At 40.8% G+C, this 25,017-nt stretch overlaps 1 protein-coding gene and 1 long non-coding RNA gene across 8 annotated transcripts in view; one reads left to right on the top strand and one right to left on the bottom strand.

The window, feature by feature from the left end:
• Efcab1 (EF-hand calcium binding domain 1) overlaps positions 1–9,048 on the bottom strand; it is a 62,838-nt gene extending 53,790 nt beyond the window's left edge. For 6 of the 7 annotated variants that reach the window (XR_003951819.1, XR_875839.3, XR_003951820.1 and 3 more), the window contains exon 1: positions 8,460–9,048. Coding sequence is in view for 3 of the 7 variants with exons in the window: in XM_006522474.4 (XP_006522537.1) it covers positions 8,460–8,517 (58 nt within the window). In the remaining 4 variants the exon portion in view is untranslated. The remainder of the gene's footprint in view (positions 1–8,459) is intronic. The other variant, NM_025769.3, reaches the window with a different exon arrangement.
• Gm33696 overlaps positions 1–22,805 on the top strand; it is a 48,417-nt gene extending 25,612 nt beyond the window's left edge. Inside the window, exon 3 of the long non-coding RNA XR_384708.4 lies at positions 22,504–22,805. This is a non-coding gene — a long non-coding RNA (predicted gene, 33696). The remainder of the gene's footprint in view (positions 1–22,503) is intronic.
• Positions 22,806–25,017: the final 2,212 nt, after the last annotated feature.

Genomic DNA, 25,017 nt, shown 5'->3' with positions numbered 1-25,017 from the left:
TCACCTGAGGAATACCGAATGGCAGAGAAGCACCTGAAAAAATGTTCAACATCCTTAATCATCAGGGAAATGCAAATCAAAATAGCCCTGAGATTCCACCTCACACCAGTCAGAATGGCTAAGATCAAAAATTCAGGTGACAGCAGATGCTGTCGAGAATGTGGGGAAAGAGGAACACTCCTCCATTGTTGATGGGATTGCAAGCTTGTACAACCCCTCTGGAAATCAGTCTGGCGGTTCCTCAGAAAATTGGACATAGTACTACCAGAGGATCTTGCAATACCTCTCCTGGGCATATATCCAGAAGATGTTCCAACTGGTAAGAAGGACACATGCTCCACTATGTTCATAGCAGCCTTGTTTATAATAGCTAGAAGCTGGAAAGAACCCAGATGCCCCTCAACAGAGGAATGGATACAGAAAATGTGGTACATTTACACAATGGAGTACTACTCAGCTATTAAAAAGAATGAATTTATGAAATTCCTAGGCAAATGGATGGACCTGGAGGGCATCATCCTGAGTGAGGTAACCCAATCACAAAGGAGCTCACACAATATGTACTCACTGACAAGTGGATATTAGCCCAAACACTTAGGATACCCAAGATATAAGATACAATTTGCTAAATGCATGAAACTCAAGAAGAACGAAGACCAAAGTGTGGACACTTTGCCCCTTCTTAGAATTGGGAACAAAACACCCATGGAAGGAGTTACAGAGACAAAGTTTGGAGCTGTGACGAAAGGATGGACCATCTAGAGACTTCCATATCCGGGGTTCCATCCCATAATCAGCTTCCAAACGCTGACACCATTGCATACACTAACAAGATTTTGCTGAAAGGACCCAGATATGGCTGTCTCTTGTGATACTATGCCGGGGCCTAGCAAACACAGAAGTGGAGGCTCACAGTCAGCTATTGGATGGATCACAGGGCCCCAATGGAGGAGCTAGAGAAAGTACCCAAGGAGCTAAAGGGATCTGCAACCCTATAGGTGGAACAACAATATGAACTAACCAGTATCCCCTGGAGCTCGTGTCTCTAGCTGCATATGTATCAGAAGATGGCCTAGTCGGTCATCAGTGGAAAGAGAGGCCTATTGGTTGTGCAAACTTTATATGCCTCAGTACAGGGGAACGCCAGGGCCAAGGAGTGGGAGTAGGGGGTAGGGGGTAGGGGACTGGGGGACTTGAAATATAAATGAAGAAAATACATAATAATAATAATAATAATAATAATAATAATAATAATAATAATAATAATTGTTTTTTAAAAAGAATCATATTTTTAGAGAAAAACTTAAAACTTTGGAAAAGGGAAAATAGCAAATAAATAGTAGAAAAATGTTAAAACTTTTAAATGAACTGTTATAGTGGAAAGCATCATGTCCGTTCCTATCAATGTGATCCTGTGATCTACTTTAGCACAGCATTAGAGAACAGAGAAGAGGAGCTCAGCCATATGCCTAGATACCAGTGTTCACAGTAACTGCCTTCAGAAGAGCTTAAGTATTCTGTGGTGGATGAGTAGTTAAACAAAATGTGATACAGCCAAGCATTGGAATCCTGGCTTTCAAGGGTTGTTACAAGATGCACAGGCATTAAGTAGAAAAACAAAAGGAAAGTATAGCCATGACCTCATGCTGATGCCACAGCATTGGAAAAATAATGTAAAAGGAACTACTTCTGCCTGTCTATTCACTATTAGACCTGCTTTTCACTTGCAAAATGAGAGGCATTCAGGAGTCAGAGCCAGAAGCTGACTTTCAAAACAAACAAACAAACAAACAAACAAAAAACAAAAAAGCCCAACAACAACAACAAAAACTTAACTGTACAATAATACTCGTATGCATTACATTTAACACAAAGATAAATCAAGAGGAGATGGACCTAGCACAGAGATGGACCTATTACAAAAAGATAGACCTAGCACAGAAATGGACTTATAGAGATAGGTGGACCTAGCATAGAGATGAACCTAGTACAGAGATGGGCCTAGAAAATAGATGAGCCTAGCACAGAGAGAAAGAAAGAGACAAAGAGAGGGGGAGGGGGAGAAGAGAGAGAGAGACAGAGAGAGAGACAGAGACAGAGAGAGACAGAGACAGAGAGAGACAGAGAGAGAGAGAGATCTAGCACAGTGATATACTTAGTACAGAGATAGACTTAGCACAGACAGATAGGCCAAGCACAGAGATGGATTTAGTATAGAGATAGATGGAACTAGCACAGAGATAGACATAGCACAAAGATGGACCTAGAACAGAGAGATGGGAGTCAATACAGAGATGGAACTCAGCACAGAATTAAACCTATCCTGAAGATAGATGGTCTTAGCACAAAGATGGACCTACCCTGTCAAGTCTAGATCAAAACCAGAGATGACTTTCTTTTTCTTTCCTGGAACTGAATAAAAGTATATCTCTGCAACAGAGAACAGGAACAATAGAACAACAGGGCTTAGGTTCCCTTTCTCCCCAAGCAAAGACCTGTCTTGTAGATATGCTTGCATGTGTCCTACTCTCTCTCCTGGCTTTCTATAAACTAGAAGCTGCCCACAGGCATGGAGGGAGGAAAGCTAGATACCATTACTCAACTTGTCCAACTGGTAAATAAATCCCGTTTTCCTTTGCCAATTTTTATTTTCTAATATCTTTTGAAATACAGTAAACTAAAGAAACATGTTTATGGACAAAAGTGGATGTTAACAAGAGGAGAAAATATGGTTCCATTTACATGATATACACACTTTTCTCAACTTAGTGGCAGAGTCTGGTGAATTCTCATGGTTGTGGCAGTAGGAAGGGTGTTAGTGTTTGGTTGGTACAGGGTTTCCTTGGGGAAGATGAAAGTTCTAGAGACTGATGATTATCATAATGACATGACCCTGTGATGTTCAGAGTCTCCTCCTGTGTGAAGCTTCACTTCACCTATTATAGTGCAGGATTGATGGATGAAATTTTTTTAAAATCCTGACTTTTATTACAGTATATTGTAACAATTTTAATTTATTCTTTGTAACTAACCGGACCTGTAGTATATGCCTCATTTATAACTTAAAATACAGGAGGTATACATATACAGGGGAAAACATTGAATAGATAATGTTTAATATCTCTAATAGTAGGCATTTTTAACTCCATCCCCATCATCATGGTTAAGAGTAAACCTTTTGACCTTAATGCCAATTACCAAACATATAAAATACTTAAAATGTTAAATCTAATGATATAAAAATGCATATGCATGATCAAGGGAAGCTCTAAAAGTTAAGAACTTTTGGTATTCGAGGAAGAAACAGCAACACTGCATTTCAATATCAATAGAAATGTCCCTTAAATGGCATTAGATTAATTTATGACCATGATAGAAAGTCATCTATAAGAAATAGTTTTGCACTGATTTTAAAACCTTTTGACTACTTCAAATGACAACACTGCATCTATGCCACTGCTGTCTCTCCCTCCTCTCCATTAATTCCTCCACATCTCATGATCTCCAATCCCTTCCAAATTCATGACCTTTTTTTTATTGTTGTGTATACACACATGCGCACACACACACACACACACACACACACACACACATACACACACAGCTGTTGAATATCTATAGCAATTTAACTAGGTGTGGCACCAGGACACAGGCTGCAGAAACGGAGGAGCAGCTGGGACAGGGTCCTTTCTGTCTCCATCTGCAACAGGAGCTGGGGCTGCTCTACAGCCCTCATTGCACAGGTCCTGCCAGGGGAGAGCTCGTCCCCAGGGAGTGCTCTAACTCCCAGATTCAGAGCTGAGATCACCATTTTCTCTCAGGTGAATGTCTAAGGCTGGACAGGCCTAGAGATCACAGGACATAGAAGCTGTAGGGCAGCTGGGACAGAGGCCTTCCAGCCTCCATCTACACCCAGGAGCTGGGGCTGTCCCATATTCCTCTGTGCACGGGTCCTGCCAGGGGAGAGCTCCTCCCCTAGGAGTGCTGACAAAGACTTACAGGCACATGGAAGGGACAAGCTCAATCCAGAGACACCAACTAACACCAGAGATAGCCAGATGTCCAAAGGCAAGCTCCAGAACCTTACCAACAGAAAGCAAGACTGGATGGAATCATCAGAACCCACTTCTCCCACAACAGCAAGTCCTGGATAGCCCAACACACTGGAAAAGCAAAATTTGGATTTAAAAATCACATCTCATAATGCTGATAGAGGACTTTAAGAAGGGCATAAATAACTCCCTTAAAGAAATATGGGAGAACACAAGAAAACAGGTAGAAGACCTTAAAGAGGAAACACAGAAATCACTTAAAGAATTATAGGAAAACACAACCAAACAGGTGAAGGAATTGAACAAAACCCTCCAGGATCTAAAAATGGAAGTAGAAACAATAAAAAAAAAGTCACAAAGGGAGATAACACTAGAGAGAGAAATCCTAGGAAAGAGGTCAGAAGTTATAGATGTGAACATCACAAACAGAATGCAAGAGATAGAAGAGAGAATCCAGGTACAGAAGATACCATAGAAAACATTGACACAACATTCAGAGAAAATGCAAAATGCAAAAAGCAAAAAGCTCCTAACCCAAAGAATCCAGGAAATCCAGGACACAATTAGAAGACAAAACGTAAGATAATAGGTATAGATGAGAGTGAAGATTCCCAACTTAGAGGGCCAGTAAATATCTTCAACAAAATTATAGAAGAAAACTTTCCTAACCTAAAGAAAGAGATGAACATGAACATACAAGAAGCCTACAGAACTCCAAGTAGATTGGACCAGAAAAGAAATTCCTCCTGCCACATAATATTCAAAACACCTAATGCACGAAACAAAGAAAGAATATTAAAAGCAGAAAGGGAAAAAGGTCAAGTAACATATAAAGGCAGACCTATCAGAATTACACAAGACTTCTTGCCAGAGATTATGAAACCCAAAAGATCCTGGGTAGATGGCATACATACCCTAAGAGAACACAAATGCCATCCCAGGCTACTATACCCAACAAAACTCTCAATTACCATAGATAGAGAAACCAATGTATTCCATGACAAAAACAAATTTACACAATATCTTTCCCTAACTCTAGTCCTTCAAAGGATAATAAATGGAAAACACCAACACAAGGAAGGAAACTACTCCCTAGAAATAGCAAGAAAATAATCTTCTTTTAATAAGCCAAAAAGAAGATAGCCACATAAATGTAACACCACCTTTAACAATAAAAGTAATAGGAAGAACAATTACTTTTCCTTAGTATCTCTTAATATCAGTGGGCTCAGTTCCCCAATAAAAAGACATAGAATAAAAGACTGGATACATAAACAAGACTCAACATTTTGCTGCATTCAGGAAACATACCTCAGGGACAAAGACAGATACTACCTCAGAGTAAAAGGCTGGAAAACAATTTTCCAAGCAAATGGTCTGAAGAAACAAGCTGGAGTAGCCACTCTAATATCAAATAAAATCGACTTTCAATCTAAACTTATCAAAAAAGATAAGGAGTTACAATTCATACTCATCAAAGGTAAAATCTACCAAGATGAACTCTCAATTCTGAACATATATGCTCCAAATGCAAGGGCACCCACATTTATAAAAGAAACTTTGCTAAAGCCTAAAGCACACATTGCACCTCACACAATAACAGTGGGATATTTCAATGCACCAGTCTCATCAATGGACAGATCATGGAAACAGAAACTAAACAGAGACACTGTGAATGTAACAGAAGTTATGAAACAAATATCTATAGAGCATTTTATCCTAAAACTAAAGAGTACACCTTCTTCTCAGCACTTCATGGTACCTTCTCCAAAACTGACCACATAATCAGTCACAAAATAGGCCTCAACAGATACAAGAAGATTGACATAATCCCATGCATCCTATTAGATCATCACAAACTCAGGCTGGTCTTCAATAACAACAAAAAGAATAGATAGAAAGCCCACAATACATGTGGAGGCTGAAAAACACTCTACTCAATGGTAACTCGGTCAAGGAAGAAATAAAGAAAGAAATTGAAGACTTTTTAGATTTTAATGAAAATGAAGCCACAACATACCCAAACATATGGGACACAATGAAAGCAGTGCTAAGAAGAAAACTCATAGCTCTGAGTGCCTCCAAAAAGAAACTGGAGAGAGCAAACACTAGCAGCTTGAAAGCACAAATGAAAGCTGTAGAACAAAAAAGAAGCAAATACACCCAGAGGAGTAGAAGGCAGTGAATAATCAAACTCAGGGCTGAAATCAACCAAGTAGAAATAAAAAGAACTATGCAAAGAATCAACAAAACTAGAAGCTGATTCTTTGAGAAAGTCAACAAGATAGATAAACCCTTAGCCAGACTAAGTAGAGGGCATTTTCCTGGTCATGTCTAGGAATGCTATCTAGTAGCATCCTGGTTTCCTGACTCTTAAAATCTTTCTTCTCCCTCTTCTTTGATTTTTTTCTGAGTCTTAGAAATAAGACTCAGAGATTGATAGATGTGTTGTACATCTATCAATTGGGCTTAGGTACCTCATGGTCCCTTATTCTTTGTATCATGACACATTGTAGATCTTTGAAATAGTCACTAACTGTTGAAAAAAGAGACTTACTTGATGCAGAGTGAGAACTACTTATTTGTGGCTACAAGAGTAATTATTTAGAATATAGTTAGAAATTATACTGGTTTAGGAAAATGGCAATTGTAGGTTCTAGTCTAAGGTTCATGATCCTTCCAGCCATGGTTAGTTGGCTAGGTTTATAGTACCAGACATGAGGCCTCTCCTACTATGTCCAATTAAACAGCTGGTGGTTACTTGAAAGATAAAAGTGCCACCACTGTGGATCGTGTGCCTGTCCAGTCATTTTCCTGGCTCATGGGCCTTTCTCTGGCTAGGTCCACTGATTGGTTGCTCCTCTCCCTTGGCCGCTTGCACAACACTTTAAGATATAAGAGCTAGGCCTCAGGGAGGTTTCCAGGCCAGCTCCAGCTCAATTTCTAGGAATTCTGTCTCTTGAGTGTATGACATCTTCAGCAATAGGATCTCACTTTCAAGCTCTGGAAGACAAAGGGAACAGCTGAGGCCCATATTGTCTTGGGAATCTCTTGTATTCCCCTAGTCAATAACTCAACTGGAGGTTTCTCAAGCCTGGCATTGAATTTTGTATTAGACGGTGTATGGCTCTTGGAAATAGGGAAAACACCCTTACTTCATTATTTTTGAGTTGTTGTCACTGTTAGTGAAGAATTGTGTACTTATGAAGCAGACTTAATCAAATAAACATTGTGTGTGCCAGTTATTAATGTTGTGAGTATTCATTGGAAATGTTTTTACTCATTTTCAAAATAGCATATATTCTCCCAGAAATGGAAGCATTTCAGGAAAACCACAAAAGAACACAATTTCTTATCAAATTTATAAACACCTTAAATGACTGCCATTTTCTGAGAATTTTAAGATGCTCACAGTATAATAGTATATCATAGTTTTCAGTTGGGGCACTACCCCCGTGACATCAATTCTCACACATTGTATCAGATACAAATGATATAAAGGTGCTAGGCCAGAAACCTCCAGAGCTACATTAGAAGTTCACATCCACACCTTCACACAATGGAGCTGGTTTGAAGATGTGACCTCTCCATTTTCATTGTGACCAGTATCTCTTCGACCATCACATAGCTTCTAAATTCACACATCAAACAATACTGCCCTCATCTCAATGATCCACACACTGCTTCTCAGCTCAAGAACAGCTGTTTTTCTGTCTGAGTACAATGCTCTCATGTGTGGTCACCTGCAAGATCTCCTTTACCTATGGACCTGATTGGGAATTGGAAATTGAGCATCTAAAACTGGGAACAGATTCTTTACCGTCTTAGATTTGCTGAGCAATATACTTTTCAATGAAATGCCTCTACGGAAGACAGTGTCTGTACCACCGCAAGTCTCTTTCTTAAAAGTGTTCAGGATGCATGCACGACTGTTTTCTTTATGGATCTCTTATCACACTTCCAGAGCTTAGACCTCAGAGCGTTTTGTTTTCTTTTGTTGTTTTTGTTTTTTCCTCTCTAGAAAGAGCCAGAAAGTAAGTAAAGGCTCTGCTGCTTTCTTGATTCTGGTGTTTTTCTGGGGCATCCTTTTCAACCTGTCTAAAGCTGAAGCCACATGCCTCCCAGATACACACCATATTGCTTCTCTAACTTAAAAGCAAATAAAGAGATCTTTGAATTTAGTGAATGTCTATGAGGGAGCTCGGGCAGCTTGGAACTTGTCCCAGTTATAAAAGGGTAGGATGGATGCCTCCCAAGGAGTTGGAACTCCACAAAGGGATTCTCTTTCCGATCCTCTTGAGGAGGAGCGTGGAGGGGCCATTACTGGTGGAAGCAGGAAGTAGAGACTGGGTAGAAAGAGATCTGGCCCAGAAGTCATAGGAACTCTTGCATTCAGTTCTTACTTACAGTGCTTGCAATTTTTAGTTAAGGTGTCCGTCAACTTCTGCAGCTTCTTTCTGTTCATGATGGGTGTTAATAATATTAGATCTTAGAGTGTCATCTGGAGCAGAGTGCCAGGACGCTCCGGCTCCGGAGCCCCAGGCTGAGGGAGCTTGGTGCAGCCAGCTTGGCTCTGCGCATTTGCGCATTTGCGCATTTGCGGCCCTAACAGACAGTGTGGCCATGGCAACGCCTCAGGTGAAAGCGGCCTCTGTACATAGAGCAGCCATGGCAACGGCTGGGTGGGACACTGATTGGCTCCTGTCAGGGGGCCTCTTGGTCAGCTCAGTAAAGCCTGCCAGTCCTGACTGCCCAGCACAGACACTGTGCCTGCATTTAGTCCCAGTTGCAGCGTTTCAGCCTGACACTTTGCAGACTGTATTGTTTGCCATGTTGGAAATTTCTATTTTCACTTGTCACACCATCATTTCTGTTCACAGCCCCTCAAGACTACATCATAATCAGAAGAGTAAGGTGTGCAAGCTGGATAGATGTTTTGTATGATGAGCACAAGAGCGATTCAGGTTTTCAAGATCTGTGGGGATGCTGGAGGGAAATAGGTGTGTAATTAAAGCAATTATCAGAAGGGAATCTGAACAATTACGGTTTGAACTGTGTTACTCAGAAAGTAGATCTCTCTGTGTCTCTGTCTCTCTCTGTCTCTCTCTCTGTCTCTCCCCCCTCCTTCTTTGGAGTGGGAGTTTTCAGTCAAATTTGCAAAAGGCCAATGTCATATTTTAAGTTCGTTAATTAAAGATACATACTCTTTTTGTTGTTTTGTATAAAATAGAGTTTATTTAGGGCATAAGGAGGGGAGTTGCGAGGGTTGTAGAGGCAGAGAAAGGCAGAGAGAGAGAGAGAGAGAGAGAGAGAGAGAGAGAGAGAGAGAGAGAAGAGAGGAAGGAGGAGGAGAAGGAAGAGGAGGAGGGGAGGAGGAGGAGGAGGAAGAGGAGAAAGAGAGGAGTAGAGATTGGCCATGAGCACATGGAGAGAGAGGGGGAAGGGAATGGGGAGAAAGAGGGTAAGGGACAAGAGGACAGAGCAGAAGCAAGAAGGCAAGAGAGAGAAAGGAGGGGGCAAGCAGCCCCTTTTATAGTGAGTCAGGCACACCTGGCTGTTGCCAGGTAACTATGGGGCGGAGCCTAGATAAAATGCTAACAGTAACAACTTTCCAAACTACATAGACTGACATAACAGCCCAGAAGTTGCCATGGAGACAAATTGGAGAATTTTTCCATGATGCGGAATCCTTCAAGTGGTCAGTTTGCAGCCACACCTAGTTCTTCTATTGAAAACCCTTCCCTAGTCTCTTGAAATCACTCAAATTTATAATTGTCTAATTTTATAATTTTGAAATGGTAATAAGACATCAGCCACACAGAATATAACCTACTGAGAGTCCTTTCCATCAGTATAATTTTCTGCAAATCCATCCAGGAAATTTTGCCTTTTTATTGCTGAATAGTATTCCATGATTTATATGTGCCATATTCTGTTTATACACCCATGCACTGAAGACCTTCAGCCTTCAGTTTTAAGCTCTTAACAGGGAAGATACTATAGACCATTTCTCATATGAATGAGAGTTAAGTTCTCTGGAATGAGCACCTAGGATTGCTAGTACATATGGCAGCTGTATGATTGCAATTTAGAAATTGTGAGATTGCTTTCCAGAGAGTCTGAACATTGTGAGGCCACAGCCTAGTGTCTCCTCATCGCTGTCTGTACTTGGTGCCCTCACTGTTTTTGTTTGTTCAGCTTTTAAAGCAAACACAACCATTCTAATGGGTATGTGTTGACATCATGAGTTTTAACTTGCATCCTTAGCTGATCAAGTAGGGCTGTCTTCACCGTTATGGCATCTTCCATGTATTCTGTCTGCTCAAATATTCACTCACATCTTGGGCAAGATTGGATTTTTTTTTAAATCTATATGGTTTTGCATTTTAAGTCCATAAATTAAATTCATGATGAATTTTGAGTTGGCTATTGCAGAGGTAGGAGATTTAAGTCAGGGATCATTTGTTGCCTGATTATATCCAGAACGTCCACAGCTGTTGCTGACAATTCCATTGAGCTTCTTCTGAATGGATTCCTTCCACTAATTGTTACATTTTAGTTACGGTGTTTGTCACCTCACAGTTATTCACTCAGTCCTTTCTATTTCTTTGGGGAAAGGGGAGGAAAGGGTACATTTGTAGTCTATCATTGAAGAAAGTCAGGACAGGAACTCAAGCAGGGCAGGAACCTGGAGGCAGGAGCTTGTGCAGAAGTCATGGATGGGTATTGCTTACTGGCTAATTCCTCATGGTTTGCTCAGACTGCATTCTTTCTTTTTCCTGTTTCTTTGTCGAGACTGTTCAGAGGGTTTCATCTGACATGGTGGAGCCCTTGTGGCTGATGCAGCAGTGGGAACTTTGGGTTGCTACTCTCCAGCCTTCAAAACAGTTGAGAACTGAGTGTTCAAATCACAAGCCAGAGGGGGCATTTCAGGTTCAAACCAGAACAGGTTTGGAAAAGGACATGTTTCTTTTGGGAGAACAGGGAGAGGTTTGAGTAGTCAAACATTCTGTTAGAAAGCAAGAGTACTACTAAACCTGGATGTCCTGAGTTCTTCTATCCAAAAAGTAGCAGGAATAGAATTCTGTAATTGATATTGAGATGACAGCTGCTCTCATTTGGGAAGGGGAAATGACACAGAAAATTGTGAGTGCTCTGTCAGTAGCGCCAAGTTCATGATTGGGTGAGAATCTCATTGTGTTGCTAGATTCATGACCACAGAGCAACCACAGCTCCGCTATGACTCCAGTTTCTCACTATGAACTGAAAGTGTGCACCAGCTCAACTGTGAATCCAGTTCTTCACTGTCATACTGTTTTTTTTTTATTCTTAAGTGTATGCTTTTAGTACAGAAGATGACACAATATGGCCAATGTTCTGTTTTGCTATGTAGAGAACATTATCTGTCCAACCCTGATAAATTCATAGAAGACGAAGGTGTGGCATGTTCACTGTGGTCTTGGCCTATGTTCATGAGTATGCAGCACGGGGATTACTGGCTCTTCTCTCTGAGAGACAGCATGGTCCCTACACTCTGGCCAAGCCTCTCATTCTATGCTGTCATCTCCTCAAAAGTTCTTCCATTGTGCATGGGGTCATGTGACTGTCGGTAGGGTTGATAGGTGTTGTCTGAAGGTGCTCAGGCATACTTCATGTTTGCACAGCCTGGTAAAACCCAAGCCAGATGTCCCCCTGTGGATGAAATTCCACCCTTCTCTGTGTTGCTCATGTGACAGCCAGAGATCCGAGTCCAGAGGGCACCTGTTGAGATTCCCAGATTCTTGTGCCCTGGAACAAGGAAGTGGCCCAGAGCACTTGTAGTGGTTGAAACAGAGTTCATTAATGAATAGGAAGGCTCTCCTTGAAATAATGCAGTATTAAAATCCTGAGCAGACTGTGACTGAGACCACAGTACCTACAGAGGTCTTCACCTCTTCACCTCTTCACCTCTTCACCTACAGAGGTCTTCACCTCATACTGACACGTTCTGACTGAGATATGGCCCCTGAGTCTCTAACAGACATGAATTTCCAGGGCCTCGAACCTGGGGAAGTGGGTTTATATCATTGGGTGGCATTGCTGGCTCCATGCCTTGCTCCCCACCCCTTTCCTGTCTTCTGCCTGGGAATCAGAGATCCTGATTACTGGCTCCTGCTGTGAAGCCCCTCCTCTCCTCAGAAAGCTATAAGAACCCCCTGTTCTTCTGTGTGTGTCCTGCTTCCTAGGTGTCTGTCATGGTGTTTTCTGTTTGTCTATCCAGGACATTAAAAACACTTCTAATAAACTCCATACCCACAACAGTCCATCCAAGTGTCCCATGCAAGACCCTAATCTGAGACTGTTTGGGAACAGCAAGTTCTACAAATCACTGAGCCCTCTCTCCATTCCCAGTGGAGCCTCTTCTACCCACTTGAGCTGCTGCCCTGAAGTCAGCCTTGGCAGGGGAGGTAGAGGAAGCTGGCAACAGTGTCTTCACACCACCGGTTTCTAGATAGGAGACAATTGAGGCAAGTTGGAAAGCTGGAACTCAGTTTCCGAGATCTTTGCCCCTCGTGGGATGTTTTCAATACTCTGAACAGCCATCCCTCTCTCTACTGTTTCTGAAGGATCCCAATTGCCCTTGGTGAGATAGCTTCACACACAGTGCAGGCTGCCTTTAATTATAACTCAGTTGTGACCGATGGAATGTAAACTGAGGCCAGAGGGAAAGGAATCATCTTTTGCAGCAATTATTTTCTGATAGAATGGAACCAATGACGTTAAGCAGCATGCTCCCTGGTCTCATTTTTCTGCCCGGCCCGCCCCTTACCAGAACGTAAACACGCCCCTCAAGGTGTCACGGCCTTTCTTGTTGCTGCGACTAAACATGTGACAAGAAACAATTAAGGAAAAGAGAAGTTCATCCTGGCGTACATCTGGGTGGAATTCACAGCGGAGGGAGCCTGAAGCAGCCGGTCATATGCCTCAGCATTCAGGAATCCATACATACTCTCTTATGGAAACAGGGTCTCACTTAGGTATGGGCCATAACGGAAGTTTGCTTTTTTTAAAAAAAAAAATCCCATTAAAATTGATCCTTTGTTTAATTGTAAGACAAGTTCTGGCTCTGTTGAGAGAAAGAAAGAAAGAAAGAAAGAAAGAAAGAAAGAAAGAAAGAAAGAAAGAAAGAAAGAAAGAAAGGAAAAAGTGCTGTAATACTTTTTGCTTTACTGAACAACACATGGGATGCTCTACTTGAATTTAGACCCAAATGAGTGGGCTACCTCAGCATGAACCTTCAGAGCTCAAAGGCTGGGGAATTACACTAGTTTATCATAAACATAATGTCCTTTTCAACCTGAAAAATGGATAAATCGTGCTAAGAATAAGGAACAACCCAAAATGAAATAGTACCAGTGTTGGGGTCCCTGGTTTTCTTTTACTATATTGTTTGTAGAAATAATTGCAATGCTGTTTGAAACCAGAATAAAGAACCCTGGGTAACTCCAGGGACTGTTCCTCCTTAAAGAAAATTGAGACCTGTTGAGCCATATGAAATGACACCAGTGTCCTCACATCTAGAAGCTTGAGAAGCTCTGGGATGGTAGAAGCGAACAAGGACTGGAAATAGTGTTATCTTGCTTCCCATAAAATCCTAGAGTTTGTCCCTTACATTACAGAGTTCAAGTTGTGAAAGCCAGGGAGCAGGTTAATGACAAAATCATGGGCATATGAGGTGTCTTAGGGAGTGGGCTTCCACTGATGGGGAAGCAAGTTGACAGACCAGGTGTGTGTCTTGGGCATCAGTTTTCCACTGATGGTGAATGCACCAGTGAGTGTGTCCCAGCATCGTGGGAGATAGCACACATTGGTTGCCTTTTCCCAGAGGCACATATAGATAACATAATTGCTTATTTCACCAGGCCCTGTCCACTTAACCTGAAAAAAAAAAATCAAGAGTCAGTGTTGAAGACTGTTGAAATTAAAGCAGGCAAGTGACAAACATCTTTTAACCGTCAAACAATATTTGAAAGAAACCTCCTCTGCTTCCTAAGGTACCATTGAGTCAAAGAGATCTGCATGGATTGTGTGCAGCTCATTTCTTTGAGCTATGAAGACAACCTCAGCAGATCCTTGTCAAAGTAATTATATTTATTTGAGGTATGCTTTGTCAATATATGAATATACTTCAGACCACCCATTTGGGTTTTGTGAAAAATTCAAATTCTTTTTGCCTGTTTTGTTTGCTCCTCACCACACCGTGCATGTCCCTCAGCACAAAGCCTCAGTCCTAACCTTCAAACAAGTAAGGTCATCCAACATAGATCTCCTGAATCCTTACATTTGCCCTCTCTACCCTGAAAAAATCATAGTGAGCCACTCTGTCACATAAGAAATATGTTTGTTATGACTGCTGCAGTTTTGGTGTAGAATATTTCCTATAGGTCCATGTATAAAAGTATTAGTCCTTATCTTAGAGCAACTATGAGATGTGGAAAGTTCACATAATATGGCCTAGCAGAAGGTTTTGCATATCTGAGGCATTCCCTTGAAAGGAATGGAGATGTGCCAGTCCCTTCTCTGCCTATCTCCTTTCTTCCAGGATGAGCAGATTCACTATACCACAGGCTCCTGCCACGATGTGTTATTGCCATCAGAGTCCCAGAAACAATGTAACTGACTGTTGCTACTTATAAACAAACTATTCAATGATTTTTTTCTCTATATACATATTATCTAAGATACTTGTTTTGGTGATAGAAAGCTAATATGCTGACAAAAAATGATTTTAATGTTTGCAAAATGTATGTAAATATCTCTTCAGTGTGCCAGCTCATGTTCAGGTGCACCTTGAAACCATGTGAATGTTTTATGGTTTTCTGCCCATTTGTATTTCATTTGAACACTTAACTGTCTTCAGCTGCACCTAAATAAGGGTGAAATCGTGTCAAAGAACCCCACCAGTACCTATTAAATGGACATCATATGAGAGGTTGGGTTTAAACATGATGATATTTGGGTTCCTAGAATTACCGTTATAGACTTAAGGTACTAGACTTTCATTTTTTTTCTTACATTCTAAGCTGAATTCACATTTAGCCTTGTAGGTTATCTACCCTTGAAGAGTTAGAGTCAAACAGTTCTTTAATAAAGTATTCAACTTTGTAGGCCACGAGGATGAGAGGAAACACATACAGTTTCCTTCTTCACTAGCAATCTTTCTTCTTTCTCTAAGTATGATAGGTATAACTGTGTCATCACTCTACAGACAGTGGGACATGGGACAATGGAGCTGATAAATGAGGTGGACAAAGGTCTCATGCAATAGTCACCTTTATTTAGAACCTGAAACACTTTATACTCTTAGGGTTCAGTAGAGCCACCTAAGTAAACATCATATGTGTTCAAGCTGTATACAATCATGAGGACAAGCCATGATAATAAAAGACAAACATGTTTTCCCATTGAGGTATAATTAAGTAACAACAGCAAGCAATAATCAGCAATCCAAAGAAAACTCACTCCTATCCACTGTACCTTGGAGGAGCATGAAAACATTCTAAGAACAATTCCCTGTTTTGAAGAAACTGGGGTCACAAGACCTTATATTGTTTTCTTAGAGTTTTCTCAGAATTCTCTCACATGACTCCATTCCTGGACCATGATCTGACATGACTACAGTATCAGAAAGTACTAAGCTACTTGTTAGGTGCCTCACCATATTGGTTCAGAGAACATTACCATTGCTTTTTGAGTTCCTGTATACTTTTAACAGGCATCTCATCATAGTTCCTGAAGAGATCTTGGGATTGTTAAAGAAAAAGAAGATGGTGAGAATAGTTAATGGATTAGTCCACAAACAAACCAGGCAGTTGTAAAGCCGGGCTTCAATCAAGTATTGAATTTGTAAAGATTATGTCCCCTTTCACATGCCAATGTTCTAATGCTATAGAGCTTTTTCACTACTATTTATGGACCACAACAACTGATCCATCATGTGTATTAGTGTAGCCCAAGGGACATCAGAGAAGCAGTGCATCTTTTAGTTCTCCTTTTAATTGTGAATTCATAGTACTTATTCCTGGAATAGACATTTGTTTGTAAGCAATTAAGGCAAAATTACTTGCTGGTACTCAAAATCTTTTTTTTGTTATGGTCATGTAGCTGAGTACACATCTAACCAGCTAGATCACAGCTTTAGAAAGCCTGATCAGTAGAAATAACCAAGAGATTGGGAGGCAGTTGTGCCTCTCCACCCTGTGAATAAGCAATGTCCTTTTTCTCCTTCCCAGGAGTCAAAACAAGGCTATTTCCTGGCACCTGAGTCCTAATTTTAGAGAGTATATTAGAAGACTTGGATGGAAAATAAGGTTTGTGTATGCTGAGATCTGGAAAATGCATCTTGGCTCTTTGTAAATGGCCTACCTTATTGCTTTGGGTCTTTTTGTTATTGTAGTCAACACTCTCTAAGCTAATAAAGTTTAATATATTATTAGTCCGTGTCCTTGATAGTATGTCACTAGAAGCTAATCCTGCAGAATTCTGCTGCGTGTGATGGAGAATAAACAAAGTTAGCATATTGGCTATGTTTTACAACAGCAAGTGCCATTGGGCAGGGAAGTAAGGAAAGGGGTTATTGGAAGCTTCCCTGGAAGGCAACCTCTGCTGCATAAAGCTCAGGCACACAGATCACTGACCATACAAAAGAAATCTGTGCAGAAAACATAGACAGAAGATCTTGGACCAATCCCTGAGTTAGGTCCAGGCATGACATGTTTGAAAAAGCATGAGAAGGGTCCCATATCAAAGAAAAATTCTGACACTACCTTAATTCTAAAAAATAAAAAATCTGAAACTTGAGGCTCAAAATCACAGCCTGTTTTAGCATTCAATTCCATGGGCAGTGTCCCAGATTCCATGTGTTGTACAGTTTTATCCCTCCAGGATTGAGGTAATGAGCCTACTTAGCTCTTAAAGGCTTGTACTGACTTAGGTTGGTTTCTTTCATGAGGCCCTCATCCTTCATCTCCAGGGAAGCTCAAGTCTTTCTTATAGCAGAAAGAGCCTGAATGCATGCTGCAGCTCTTTGAAGCCATGTCATCAGAGACCGACACATTCTACTTATTCAAGTCACAAGGCTGAGCCAGATGCAAAGTGTGGGTAAGAGGTGCCAAGTTAGGAAGAGCAGCTACTTTGGCAGAGCTTTACTACCTATATGGGGTGCTTTCTTCAAGAATACATAAGATTGATGAGGTTAGAAACAACTAGGGCCGATCATGAGGTAGTATGGATTCTCCTACATTTGTGCTTAAGCTTTAGCTACTTATTTTAGGGACTCCACAAAAGCAGATGTAAAAATGATAAGGGTCTCTAACAGGTGAAGGAAGATGAAAGCAATTCAGGAGAAAGAAGGACAAATATCCTTATTTCTACTTATTAAATATTGATATAATCTATCTATTAAATATTGATAAATGCTCCAGTACCAGACATAAGAAATTTCCTTTAGACTGGTTTGGCAGGTTAGTCCAAGGAATTTCCAAAATAGTATAGAACATTGGCATTCCTCTTGGTTATCCCTCAGAGGTTGAAGGTAAACTCTTGTTGCTGAAGACATTTCACATAGGACACAGGACTCAGATGACTAGAGCCGAATCTAATCCATAACCATCACCATCACCACCCCTGCAGACAGTCTGACTTCCAGGCTAACAGGAAATAAAAATTGCTACAGGAGGGAAGCAATCCATAGTCCTATTCCTCTGCAGCACCCATGAGCCACAATGATCATGTATGGCAAGAAATCCATAAAGATTTAGTAAGTGGCATTCATATGTTGATGGTAATTAACAGGTGTTTAATTCGACTTAAAGCACATTCAACAGGAGGTAAATCATGTCTTGAATTCTACCCAATTTCCTGGTACTAGTGAGGTTGCAGCAAACTTCCTATTCCTCTACTTCTTACAATCTTTCACAATAGTTCCCAAACCTTAAGAAGAAGAATTGTGTTGTCCATATGTCAGGTGGGATTAGGTAGCACACAGTCTCTTGTTCTCTGCATTTTGACAGTTATGGTTGTTTGTAATGCTTTCAATCTGTGGGCATAAGGGTAAATATTTAGAAAGTAATTAAGAATTATGCTGGTTTAGTCAAGTGGTGGTTATGGATTCTTCTCCGAGATCTACAACTTCATCAGCCCTAGATAGTTGGCTAGGTTTCCTAGTACCAGACATCGCTTGATCTTGTTGATCTCAAGTCCAATTAAAAGTCATTGGTTACCACTAAGGTATGCAGGTCACTACTGTAAACTCTATCATGCCATGCTTCTTGTTATTATGGTTCATAGTCGCCAAAGCTGGATAAAACTATCGGTGTTTCCCTTCCTTGGAAGATTGCACGGTGGCTTCTGGTACCATGAAGACTAGTCTTCAGTGAGGAGCTTTCAAGCCAGATCCAGCTTGGATGCTCTGAGCTCTGTGTCTAAATGGTGTGGTGTCTTCAGCCACAGGCACTTACCAGTCACTTCTGGGTGAGCAACAAGGCTAAAAGCAAAAATCTAGAATGGTTTGGTAGTTTCTTGAGAAGGGGGTCTTCACAAGCCTGGCGTTGGAATTTTTGTTAGATACTTTATTTGGGGTAGGGGGTGACATTGCCAGCCAAACTGGGAAATTTTCATTAGAACTATATGTTTGTTATATGAATTATATATAATTTTATGAAATAGATGATCTTTATAACTTTTTCAGACATCACTACTTTTATTTTACCCTCTTACCTTTTCTGCATTTATTTTCCTCCCTGCCCCAATTAAAACCTCTTCGAATTTTTCCATCCTGCTTTCAAATCACTTGTACCCGCTGTTCCTCTCTCTATTGCTCCTATTCATACTTTGTTTTAAAGAACAAGCTCCATTTAGTGAATGCCATAGGCTAGGCTTTGTTGTCTGTACTAACTAACCATTTAACTAGTTAGTCTTTGTGATAACAACCCTATTGAGTACATACTACTTAATATTTTACATTTTACATTTGGGAAACCAAGGCTGAGGGATTGCGAAGTCACATAACCTTCTCAGTATTACAAACTAGAGGATAGGACTCAATAACGGAGAGACTGCGGTTTCCATTCTAAGTGGGTTGATGATGCTTCCTCTTCCATATAGATTACATGTGTGCCTGGAGGTGTGTGCGTGTGTGTGAGCATGAGTGTAAGTGTGTGTTTTGGAAGGCATACTTTTGCCTACATAATTCCCCAGACAGTTTCCTGGCCTTTTTATTCTTAGGAGCTATTTATATTTTACCATGAAAGTCTCAGTTATCACTTGCCACTTCTTATCAGCTGGCAGTCTCTGAGAAGCTGTTTCCTTTGGAAGATGGATGTAGACAAAGCTTTTGAGGTAAAGAAAGTATTCTATTTCCATGTCCAAATGCCCCATTGCTGAGTGTTTTCGACAGACATGTATACACTGTCATTTGAGAGCTAGACCTTGCTCAAATCTGGCTTGTAGGCTTTTCTTGCTTGGCTTAGGTACAGATTTGGCTTTCATTATTATTTGTATTAGAAAGCAGGCTTTCCCTTGCAGAGATGCTCAAGTGAACAGCAGAGTCCTGTCATCTGAAAGCAGCTGTGTGTTTATGCACTTGAAGCTCATGAGCATGTTTGCTTGCTTTGCGTGTTTTACCACATTTTATGTTAGGTACTTAATGTATCCTCACTGCCATCCCAGAATGAGGCAGATTTATCTGTGCCTAAAGCAGAACTGCCTTTTTTGTTTAAAACTGGAGAGCAGGAATCCTAGGCATTGCTCAAAGTTATATCAACTTCTTTGGCTACCACCACAGAGGGCCAGCTGGAAATCTATTGTTTAGCAGTCCAAGGTGGAAGTGTTGTCAAGGCTGATGCAACCTGAGTCTTCTCTCCTGGACTTGCCGATGGTCATCCTCTCATCACCTCTGTGTTTCATATGATCCCCCTTGTTAAGTGTTTGTGTTTTCAAGTCTTCCAGCAAAGGCATGTTGACATATCCAGTCATATTGACTTAGACCCACCTTAATGAACTCATTTAACTTAATTATGCCATTAAAGGTCATCTACAAATATAGCCATTGGATACTGAGGTTATGGCTCAGTCTGCAAAGTTTTAAGAGACACTGCTTGGCATGCTTGTGTCCTCTGTAGGCTTATGGATGTGCAAGTAGGTGGAGCCCCACCCATAAGAAGAACAGCTGCAGTACTTGCTTGTCTGATTTGGACTCAGAAGAGGCAGCCAGCCCCCAGTTGTATGTTTTAGCAGAAGCAGAGGCTTTGCGGCTGTCCAGAAGGTTAAGCCAAGCTACAGCAAGAGACAGCCTCTAAGCTATAAAGGGCCTCCTAAACTTTGTTGTGCAATGTTGTTCTCTAAACAAGTAAGACACTTTCACATTACACACCAGAGACCAGGCTCTGGGAAGTGTCTCCCTGTGCATTCCAGCAAGTCACATGCTCACACATATTCATAGTAGTTAACATTATTGATGGGGCTTCCCAGGAAATCAGTCCTTACATTTTAATGAAAGAGAAACAAAGAATACAATTCAGTAGATTTTTTTTTTTTTTTTTTGATCATCAGTCATGGCCCTTCAGGGATTGTTTCCCGTTTTTGTTTGTTTGTGTTTTACACTTAATAAAAACAACTGAGTTTAGATTTAGCTATTGAATTCTTTTCACCTGAAAATCTCTTGAGAGTCAAAGCTCCAAGAATCGGTTACCTTTTTCCTTTTCTGTTTTTGTTTCCCACCTCAAATGCATGCACATTTCTTATTGGATTAAAAAGCCAGTAAAATCACAGAGCAAGAAAAAATAGCAATATAAAAGTGCTCTTTCCAAACATGCTTAGCAAATGCTTTCTTATTTTAATCTTTCATTTTGATTTATTGAGTATTCAAAGTTGGTCTGAGAGATCCATCCCAACAACTTTAGCCTGAGGAGATAAATATCCTTGCTGACTTTTAGCTACATTTGGCAATCTAGTCATGGCTAGTTTTTACAGCACCCCTAAGGAAATAGGATCGCTGTGTATTCTAGGGAAAAAAACACCCCTTTTCAAACAGTTCCTCCTTCTGTGGCCTCCAGAACACGCCACTCAGGCACCTTGGTGCTTGAGAACAGAGGGGCTTTCTGTAGAGCTGCTGAGTTCATCCCCAGCAGCCGACTTGCTGTCTGTGTGGGGAATTCCTGCTCCTGGCCCAAACCCACAGGCCTCCTTGTGAAGGCCACAGCACACACACTCTTTCTTTTGCCTGGATAATGATCTCGGCCTTAGAGACTTGCAGTGAACAGGGAGGGAAGGGAAAGAGAGGAGAAGGAGGGAAAGAGGGGGAAAAGGAGATGGATTTCATCTACATCCCTGGTTGCAAAAGTTGTTCTTTGTGAAATAGACTTAAAAATTCTATTTTGCCCCAGAAGCAGATTTAATAACATGAAACAAAACTGTGTGCCTACAAGCCCCTGCCTTCTTGAATATGAGCTAATTATAGACAACATCTTTCATCCCCAAGTAGACAGCTACTCACCATGCTATAGGTCTCTAGTCTCCAAGATCTCATTCAAGTGTCCTGGGGTTCCCTGCTGACCCACTGACCAGAATTCCTAAAGCTGACAGTTTGTCACAGGGTACATTGGAGTCCTAACTTTGGACAAGGCTACAGGCTTACATCTTCGTACTACCTGAGACTTAAAAACGAGGTCCCTCTACATTCCAAATGAATATTCTGAAAATCCTTACAGGTTATCTGTGTGACTGACAAGGTACCTGGAGAAAATTAGTGGGAGTTTAGAGGCAGTTCCTGCCTCATGATGTGAGGCAAACATATGGGTGAAACCAATGAAACCTGTGTCCTCTGCATCAATGAAACACCCATGGGGTATTTTGAAAATTAAAGGTCTCCAAGCCCTGCCATAGAAAAGTCTGGTTCATAAGGATTCTGGGAAAGGGTCCTTGGAATGTTTCCCTTAAAATTTCTATAAACTGTCTGACTCCTGGGAGAACTGGAGTCCATTCATTTTGAGAAGTTCTGTCTTCCTTTGTTGCTCATAGGGCAGACTGGAAAGAGGAGCTCTGGAAAAGAAATTCTGTTGAGTTGAGAGCAGAACTGTAGAACTTCTATGTGGGATGAGCAACTCATGTATCAATGGCGCCATCCAGTATAAAACACCTCTGAGTTGCCTAGGAGCAGAGGACCCTAGAAGAGGCTCCTGTAAAGCCAACGTACACATTGCACCACAGAGTAGCTAAGGACACTCCTACCTAACCAGTACATATGAGGAACCATCCTGTTGGCCATAGGTCTTCAATATTTTATATTTAAAACTTGCTCTTGTAACATTTGGGGAATATAAGCTGCTTTGTCTACTGAGTAATTTTCCCAGTCTGACTAGGGTGGTCTGGCAACAGTGAGCAAGTCCTGAGACTATTGTGTTATCTCTTTTAGACATGCTATGGTGTGAATGAAGATGAAACACAAGAATGGCCCTTCAGTATCCTGGAGATAATGATGTGCTTTGGAGAGTACACGTCAAGTATAAGGAAGTCCTTCCAGGATCAGCATGAAGCCTTAGGACCTAAACAAACTGTGACAAATTCCGTGGTATTAGTGTCTGAATGCCTATGCTTTAAATAGGTTGAAAGCCATTCCTCAAGGTTGTGGCAAAATTTCAAGATGCAACACTGGGAGGCGATTTGCTCTTTATATAGAAGCCTCAAGCCTTGGTTTTGTGTCTCAATAAAAGAAGTCCCAGAGAAGTTTGTCTCTTTTCTCCATGTTAATGTAGCAAAAGGACAGCTGATGATTAAGGGGAGGCTGGCTTTCCCCAGGAACTGGATCTGCTATCACCTCAGTCTTGTATCTCTGAATATTTAGAAATAAATTCCTGTTGTTATAAGCCACCCATGTTTATGGTGTTTCTTAATATGGCAGCCCAGAGAAGCTGAGAGAAGATTTGGTTTTGAGAGACAGGGCATTACTTCAACAAGTATCTGCAAATGCTATATCTTACTTTTATAATTGGGTCATGAGCAGTTATTGATGGCGTTGTAAAACTTTGTGTAAATCCATAAAGCTATTTTTGCTATAGCTTATATGTCAAAACCACTGAAAAATAGTAAACATGTGTGTTTGTATTTGTATAGAAACAAAAGGAGGAAGGGATCTGTAAAAAAGAGTTGCATAATTGTAAACTTTGAGCTGGCTTAGCAGCAATACACACACACACACACACACACACACACACACACACACACACACACACACACATGCTTAGGCATTTTATACTTACATATTGATAGTTTCTACACTGTTTCCTGCTGCCTGAGGCTTAGCCTTGAGACGATATCATAGCCAGTGGTGATTTTAGGCATTAAAAAAGTCCATTATAATGTTGCTTCTTTCTAAAACTTGATAGTTCTGTCACTGAAAGCTTTGTTGGCTTTTTTATTCATTTGGTGGTGTTTTTGGTAACATTTTTTTCCAGTGAATGATAAGAAATAAGAACTGTCAAGCCTTGTCAACATGGCAAGGGAAAAGTTTCTGCTGACAGCTGTGTCTCTTGTAGTACAAGGATATGAGGCTGGTACAGCAAGTTTAGTGAGATGCTCTGGAGAAAAACTGTTGTGCTTGAAATGTCCCTTTAGATCTTGTGACAAATGTATGAGTCCTGTACATAATTGTCTTCAATCTTATATTCCTGCATATTCAATCCATGTGATAACAGTAAAATTAGTGTCAGCCGGCATACTCTGCATTGAGCTGGTCCACCCCAAGCCATTAGTTTGTCCTTCCAAGGCTCAATTAGAAAGAGAATCTGTGCCTAAAGAGAGTGTAGTGCTGCTCCTTGGACATTATAGTTTTGCCAACATCATGAAAAAACAACAACTAAACAGGAATTGTACAGTGGATGGATAGCTTGCCACTCAAGACTGTTAGAGTGAAGCAGCAAATGTACTTCATGCTCATTGTTCTTTGTTTGATAAAAATAACATGAAATTGTAATATTTTCTTAGTTTATAAAAGTGAGCAGTGAACATACATCTGAATGCTAGTACATTGTGATATACAGTGGGCTCCGGATTTCTCACTGAACACACAACCACTTCTAAATCTTCTTTCCTTTTCCCACAAAGCTGGAAAATCTCTGAAATACTAGCTTCTTTACTTCAATCAGAGGCAACAGACATTTATGGAAGATTGAAGAGGATTCATGAAGTCTCTCCTTATGAGATGTAGGAACATATATGGAGCACAGCAGTTCTCAGAGACCAGCTTTCTCCACAGGCCTAAGACTGAGCAACCTTTGAATGTCAAGGCATTCTCAGGTACAGCTGCTTTCCACCCTTCATTCTGTCCTTCTAGTTTTAAGCAACATCATTTTTAACAATGTACTTTGAACATTTAAACAGCAGTGCTTATTTCCAAAAACAAAAACAGCCAGTGTGGTATGGAGGACTTGATGAGGTCATTTGGCATGAAGACACTGACAGAAAAATGGTCTGGACCTAGGATTAAAACTGTAAACTACAGGATTTAACACACAATAAAAGTCACTTTCTTAGATTTAGAACTGTGTGTGTGGTGGTTTGAATAAATATGACCCCTATAGACTTATGTGTGTGAATGCTTGGCTCATAGGGAATGGCACTATTAGGGGAAGGGGCTTACTGGAGTAGGTGTGACCTTGTTGGAGAAAGTGTGTCACTGTAGGGGTGGGCTTTGAGGTCTCCTGTGTTTCAGGTATACCCAGTGTGACACACTGTCTTCTGCTGCCTTAGGATCAGGATGTATAACTCTCGGCTCTTTCTCCAGCACCATATCTGCCTGCATGCTGTCATGCTTCCCACCATAATGATAATGGACTAAGCCTCTGAAACTGTAAGCTAGCCCCAATTAAATGTTTTGTTTTATTAGAGTTGCCATGGTCATGGTGTCTATTCACAGTAATGAAACCCTAAC

Source organism: Mus musculus, chromosome 16 (genome assembly GCF_000001635.26).
Source record: "Mus musculus strain C57BL/6J chromosome 16, GRCm38.p6 C57BL/6J".
Taxonomy (NCBI): domain Eukaryota; kingdom Metazoa; phylum Chordata; class Mammalia; order Rodentia; family Muridae; genus Mus; species Mus musculus.
The sequence above is the reverse complement of the archived record's forward strand: the minus strand, read 5'-3'. Positions and strand labels throughout refer to the sequence as shown.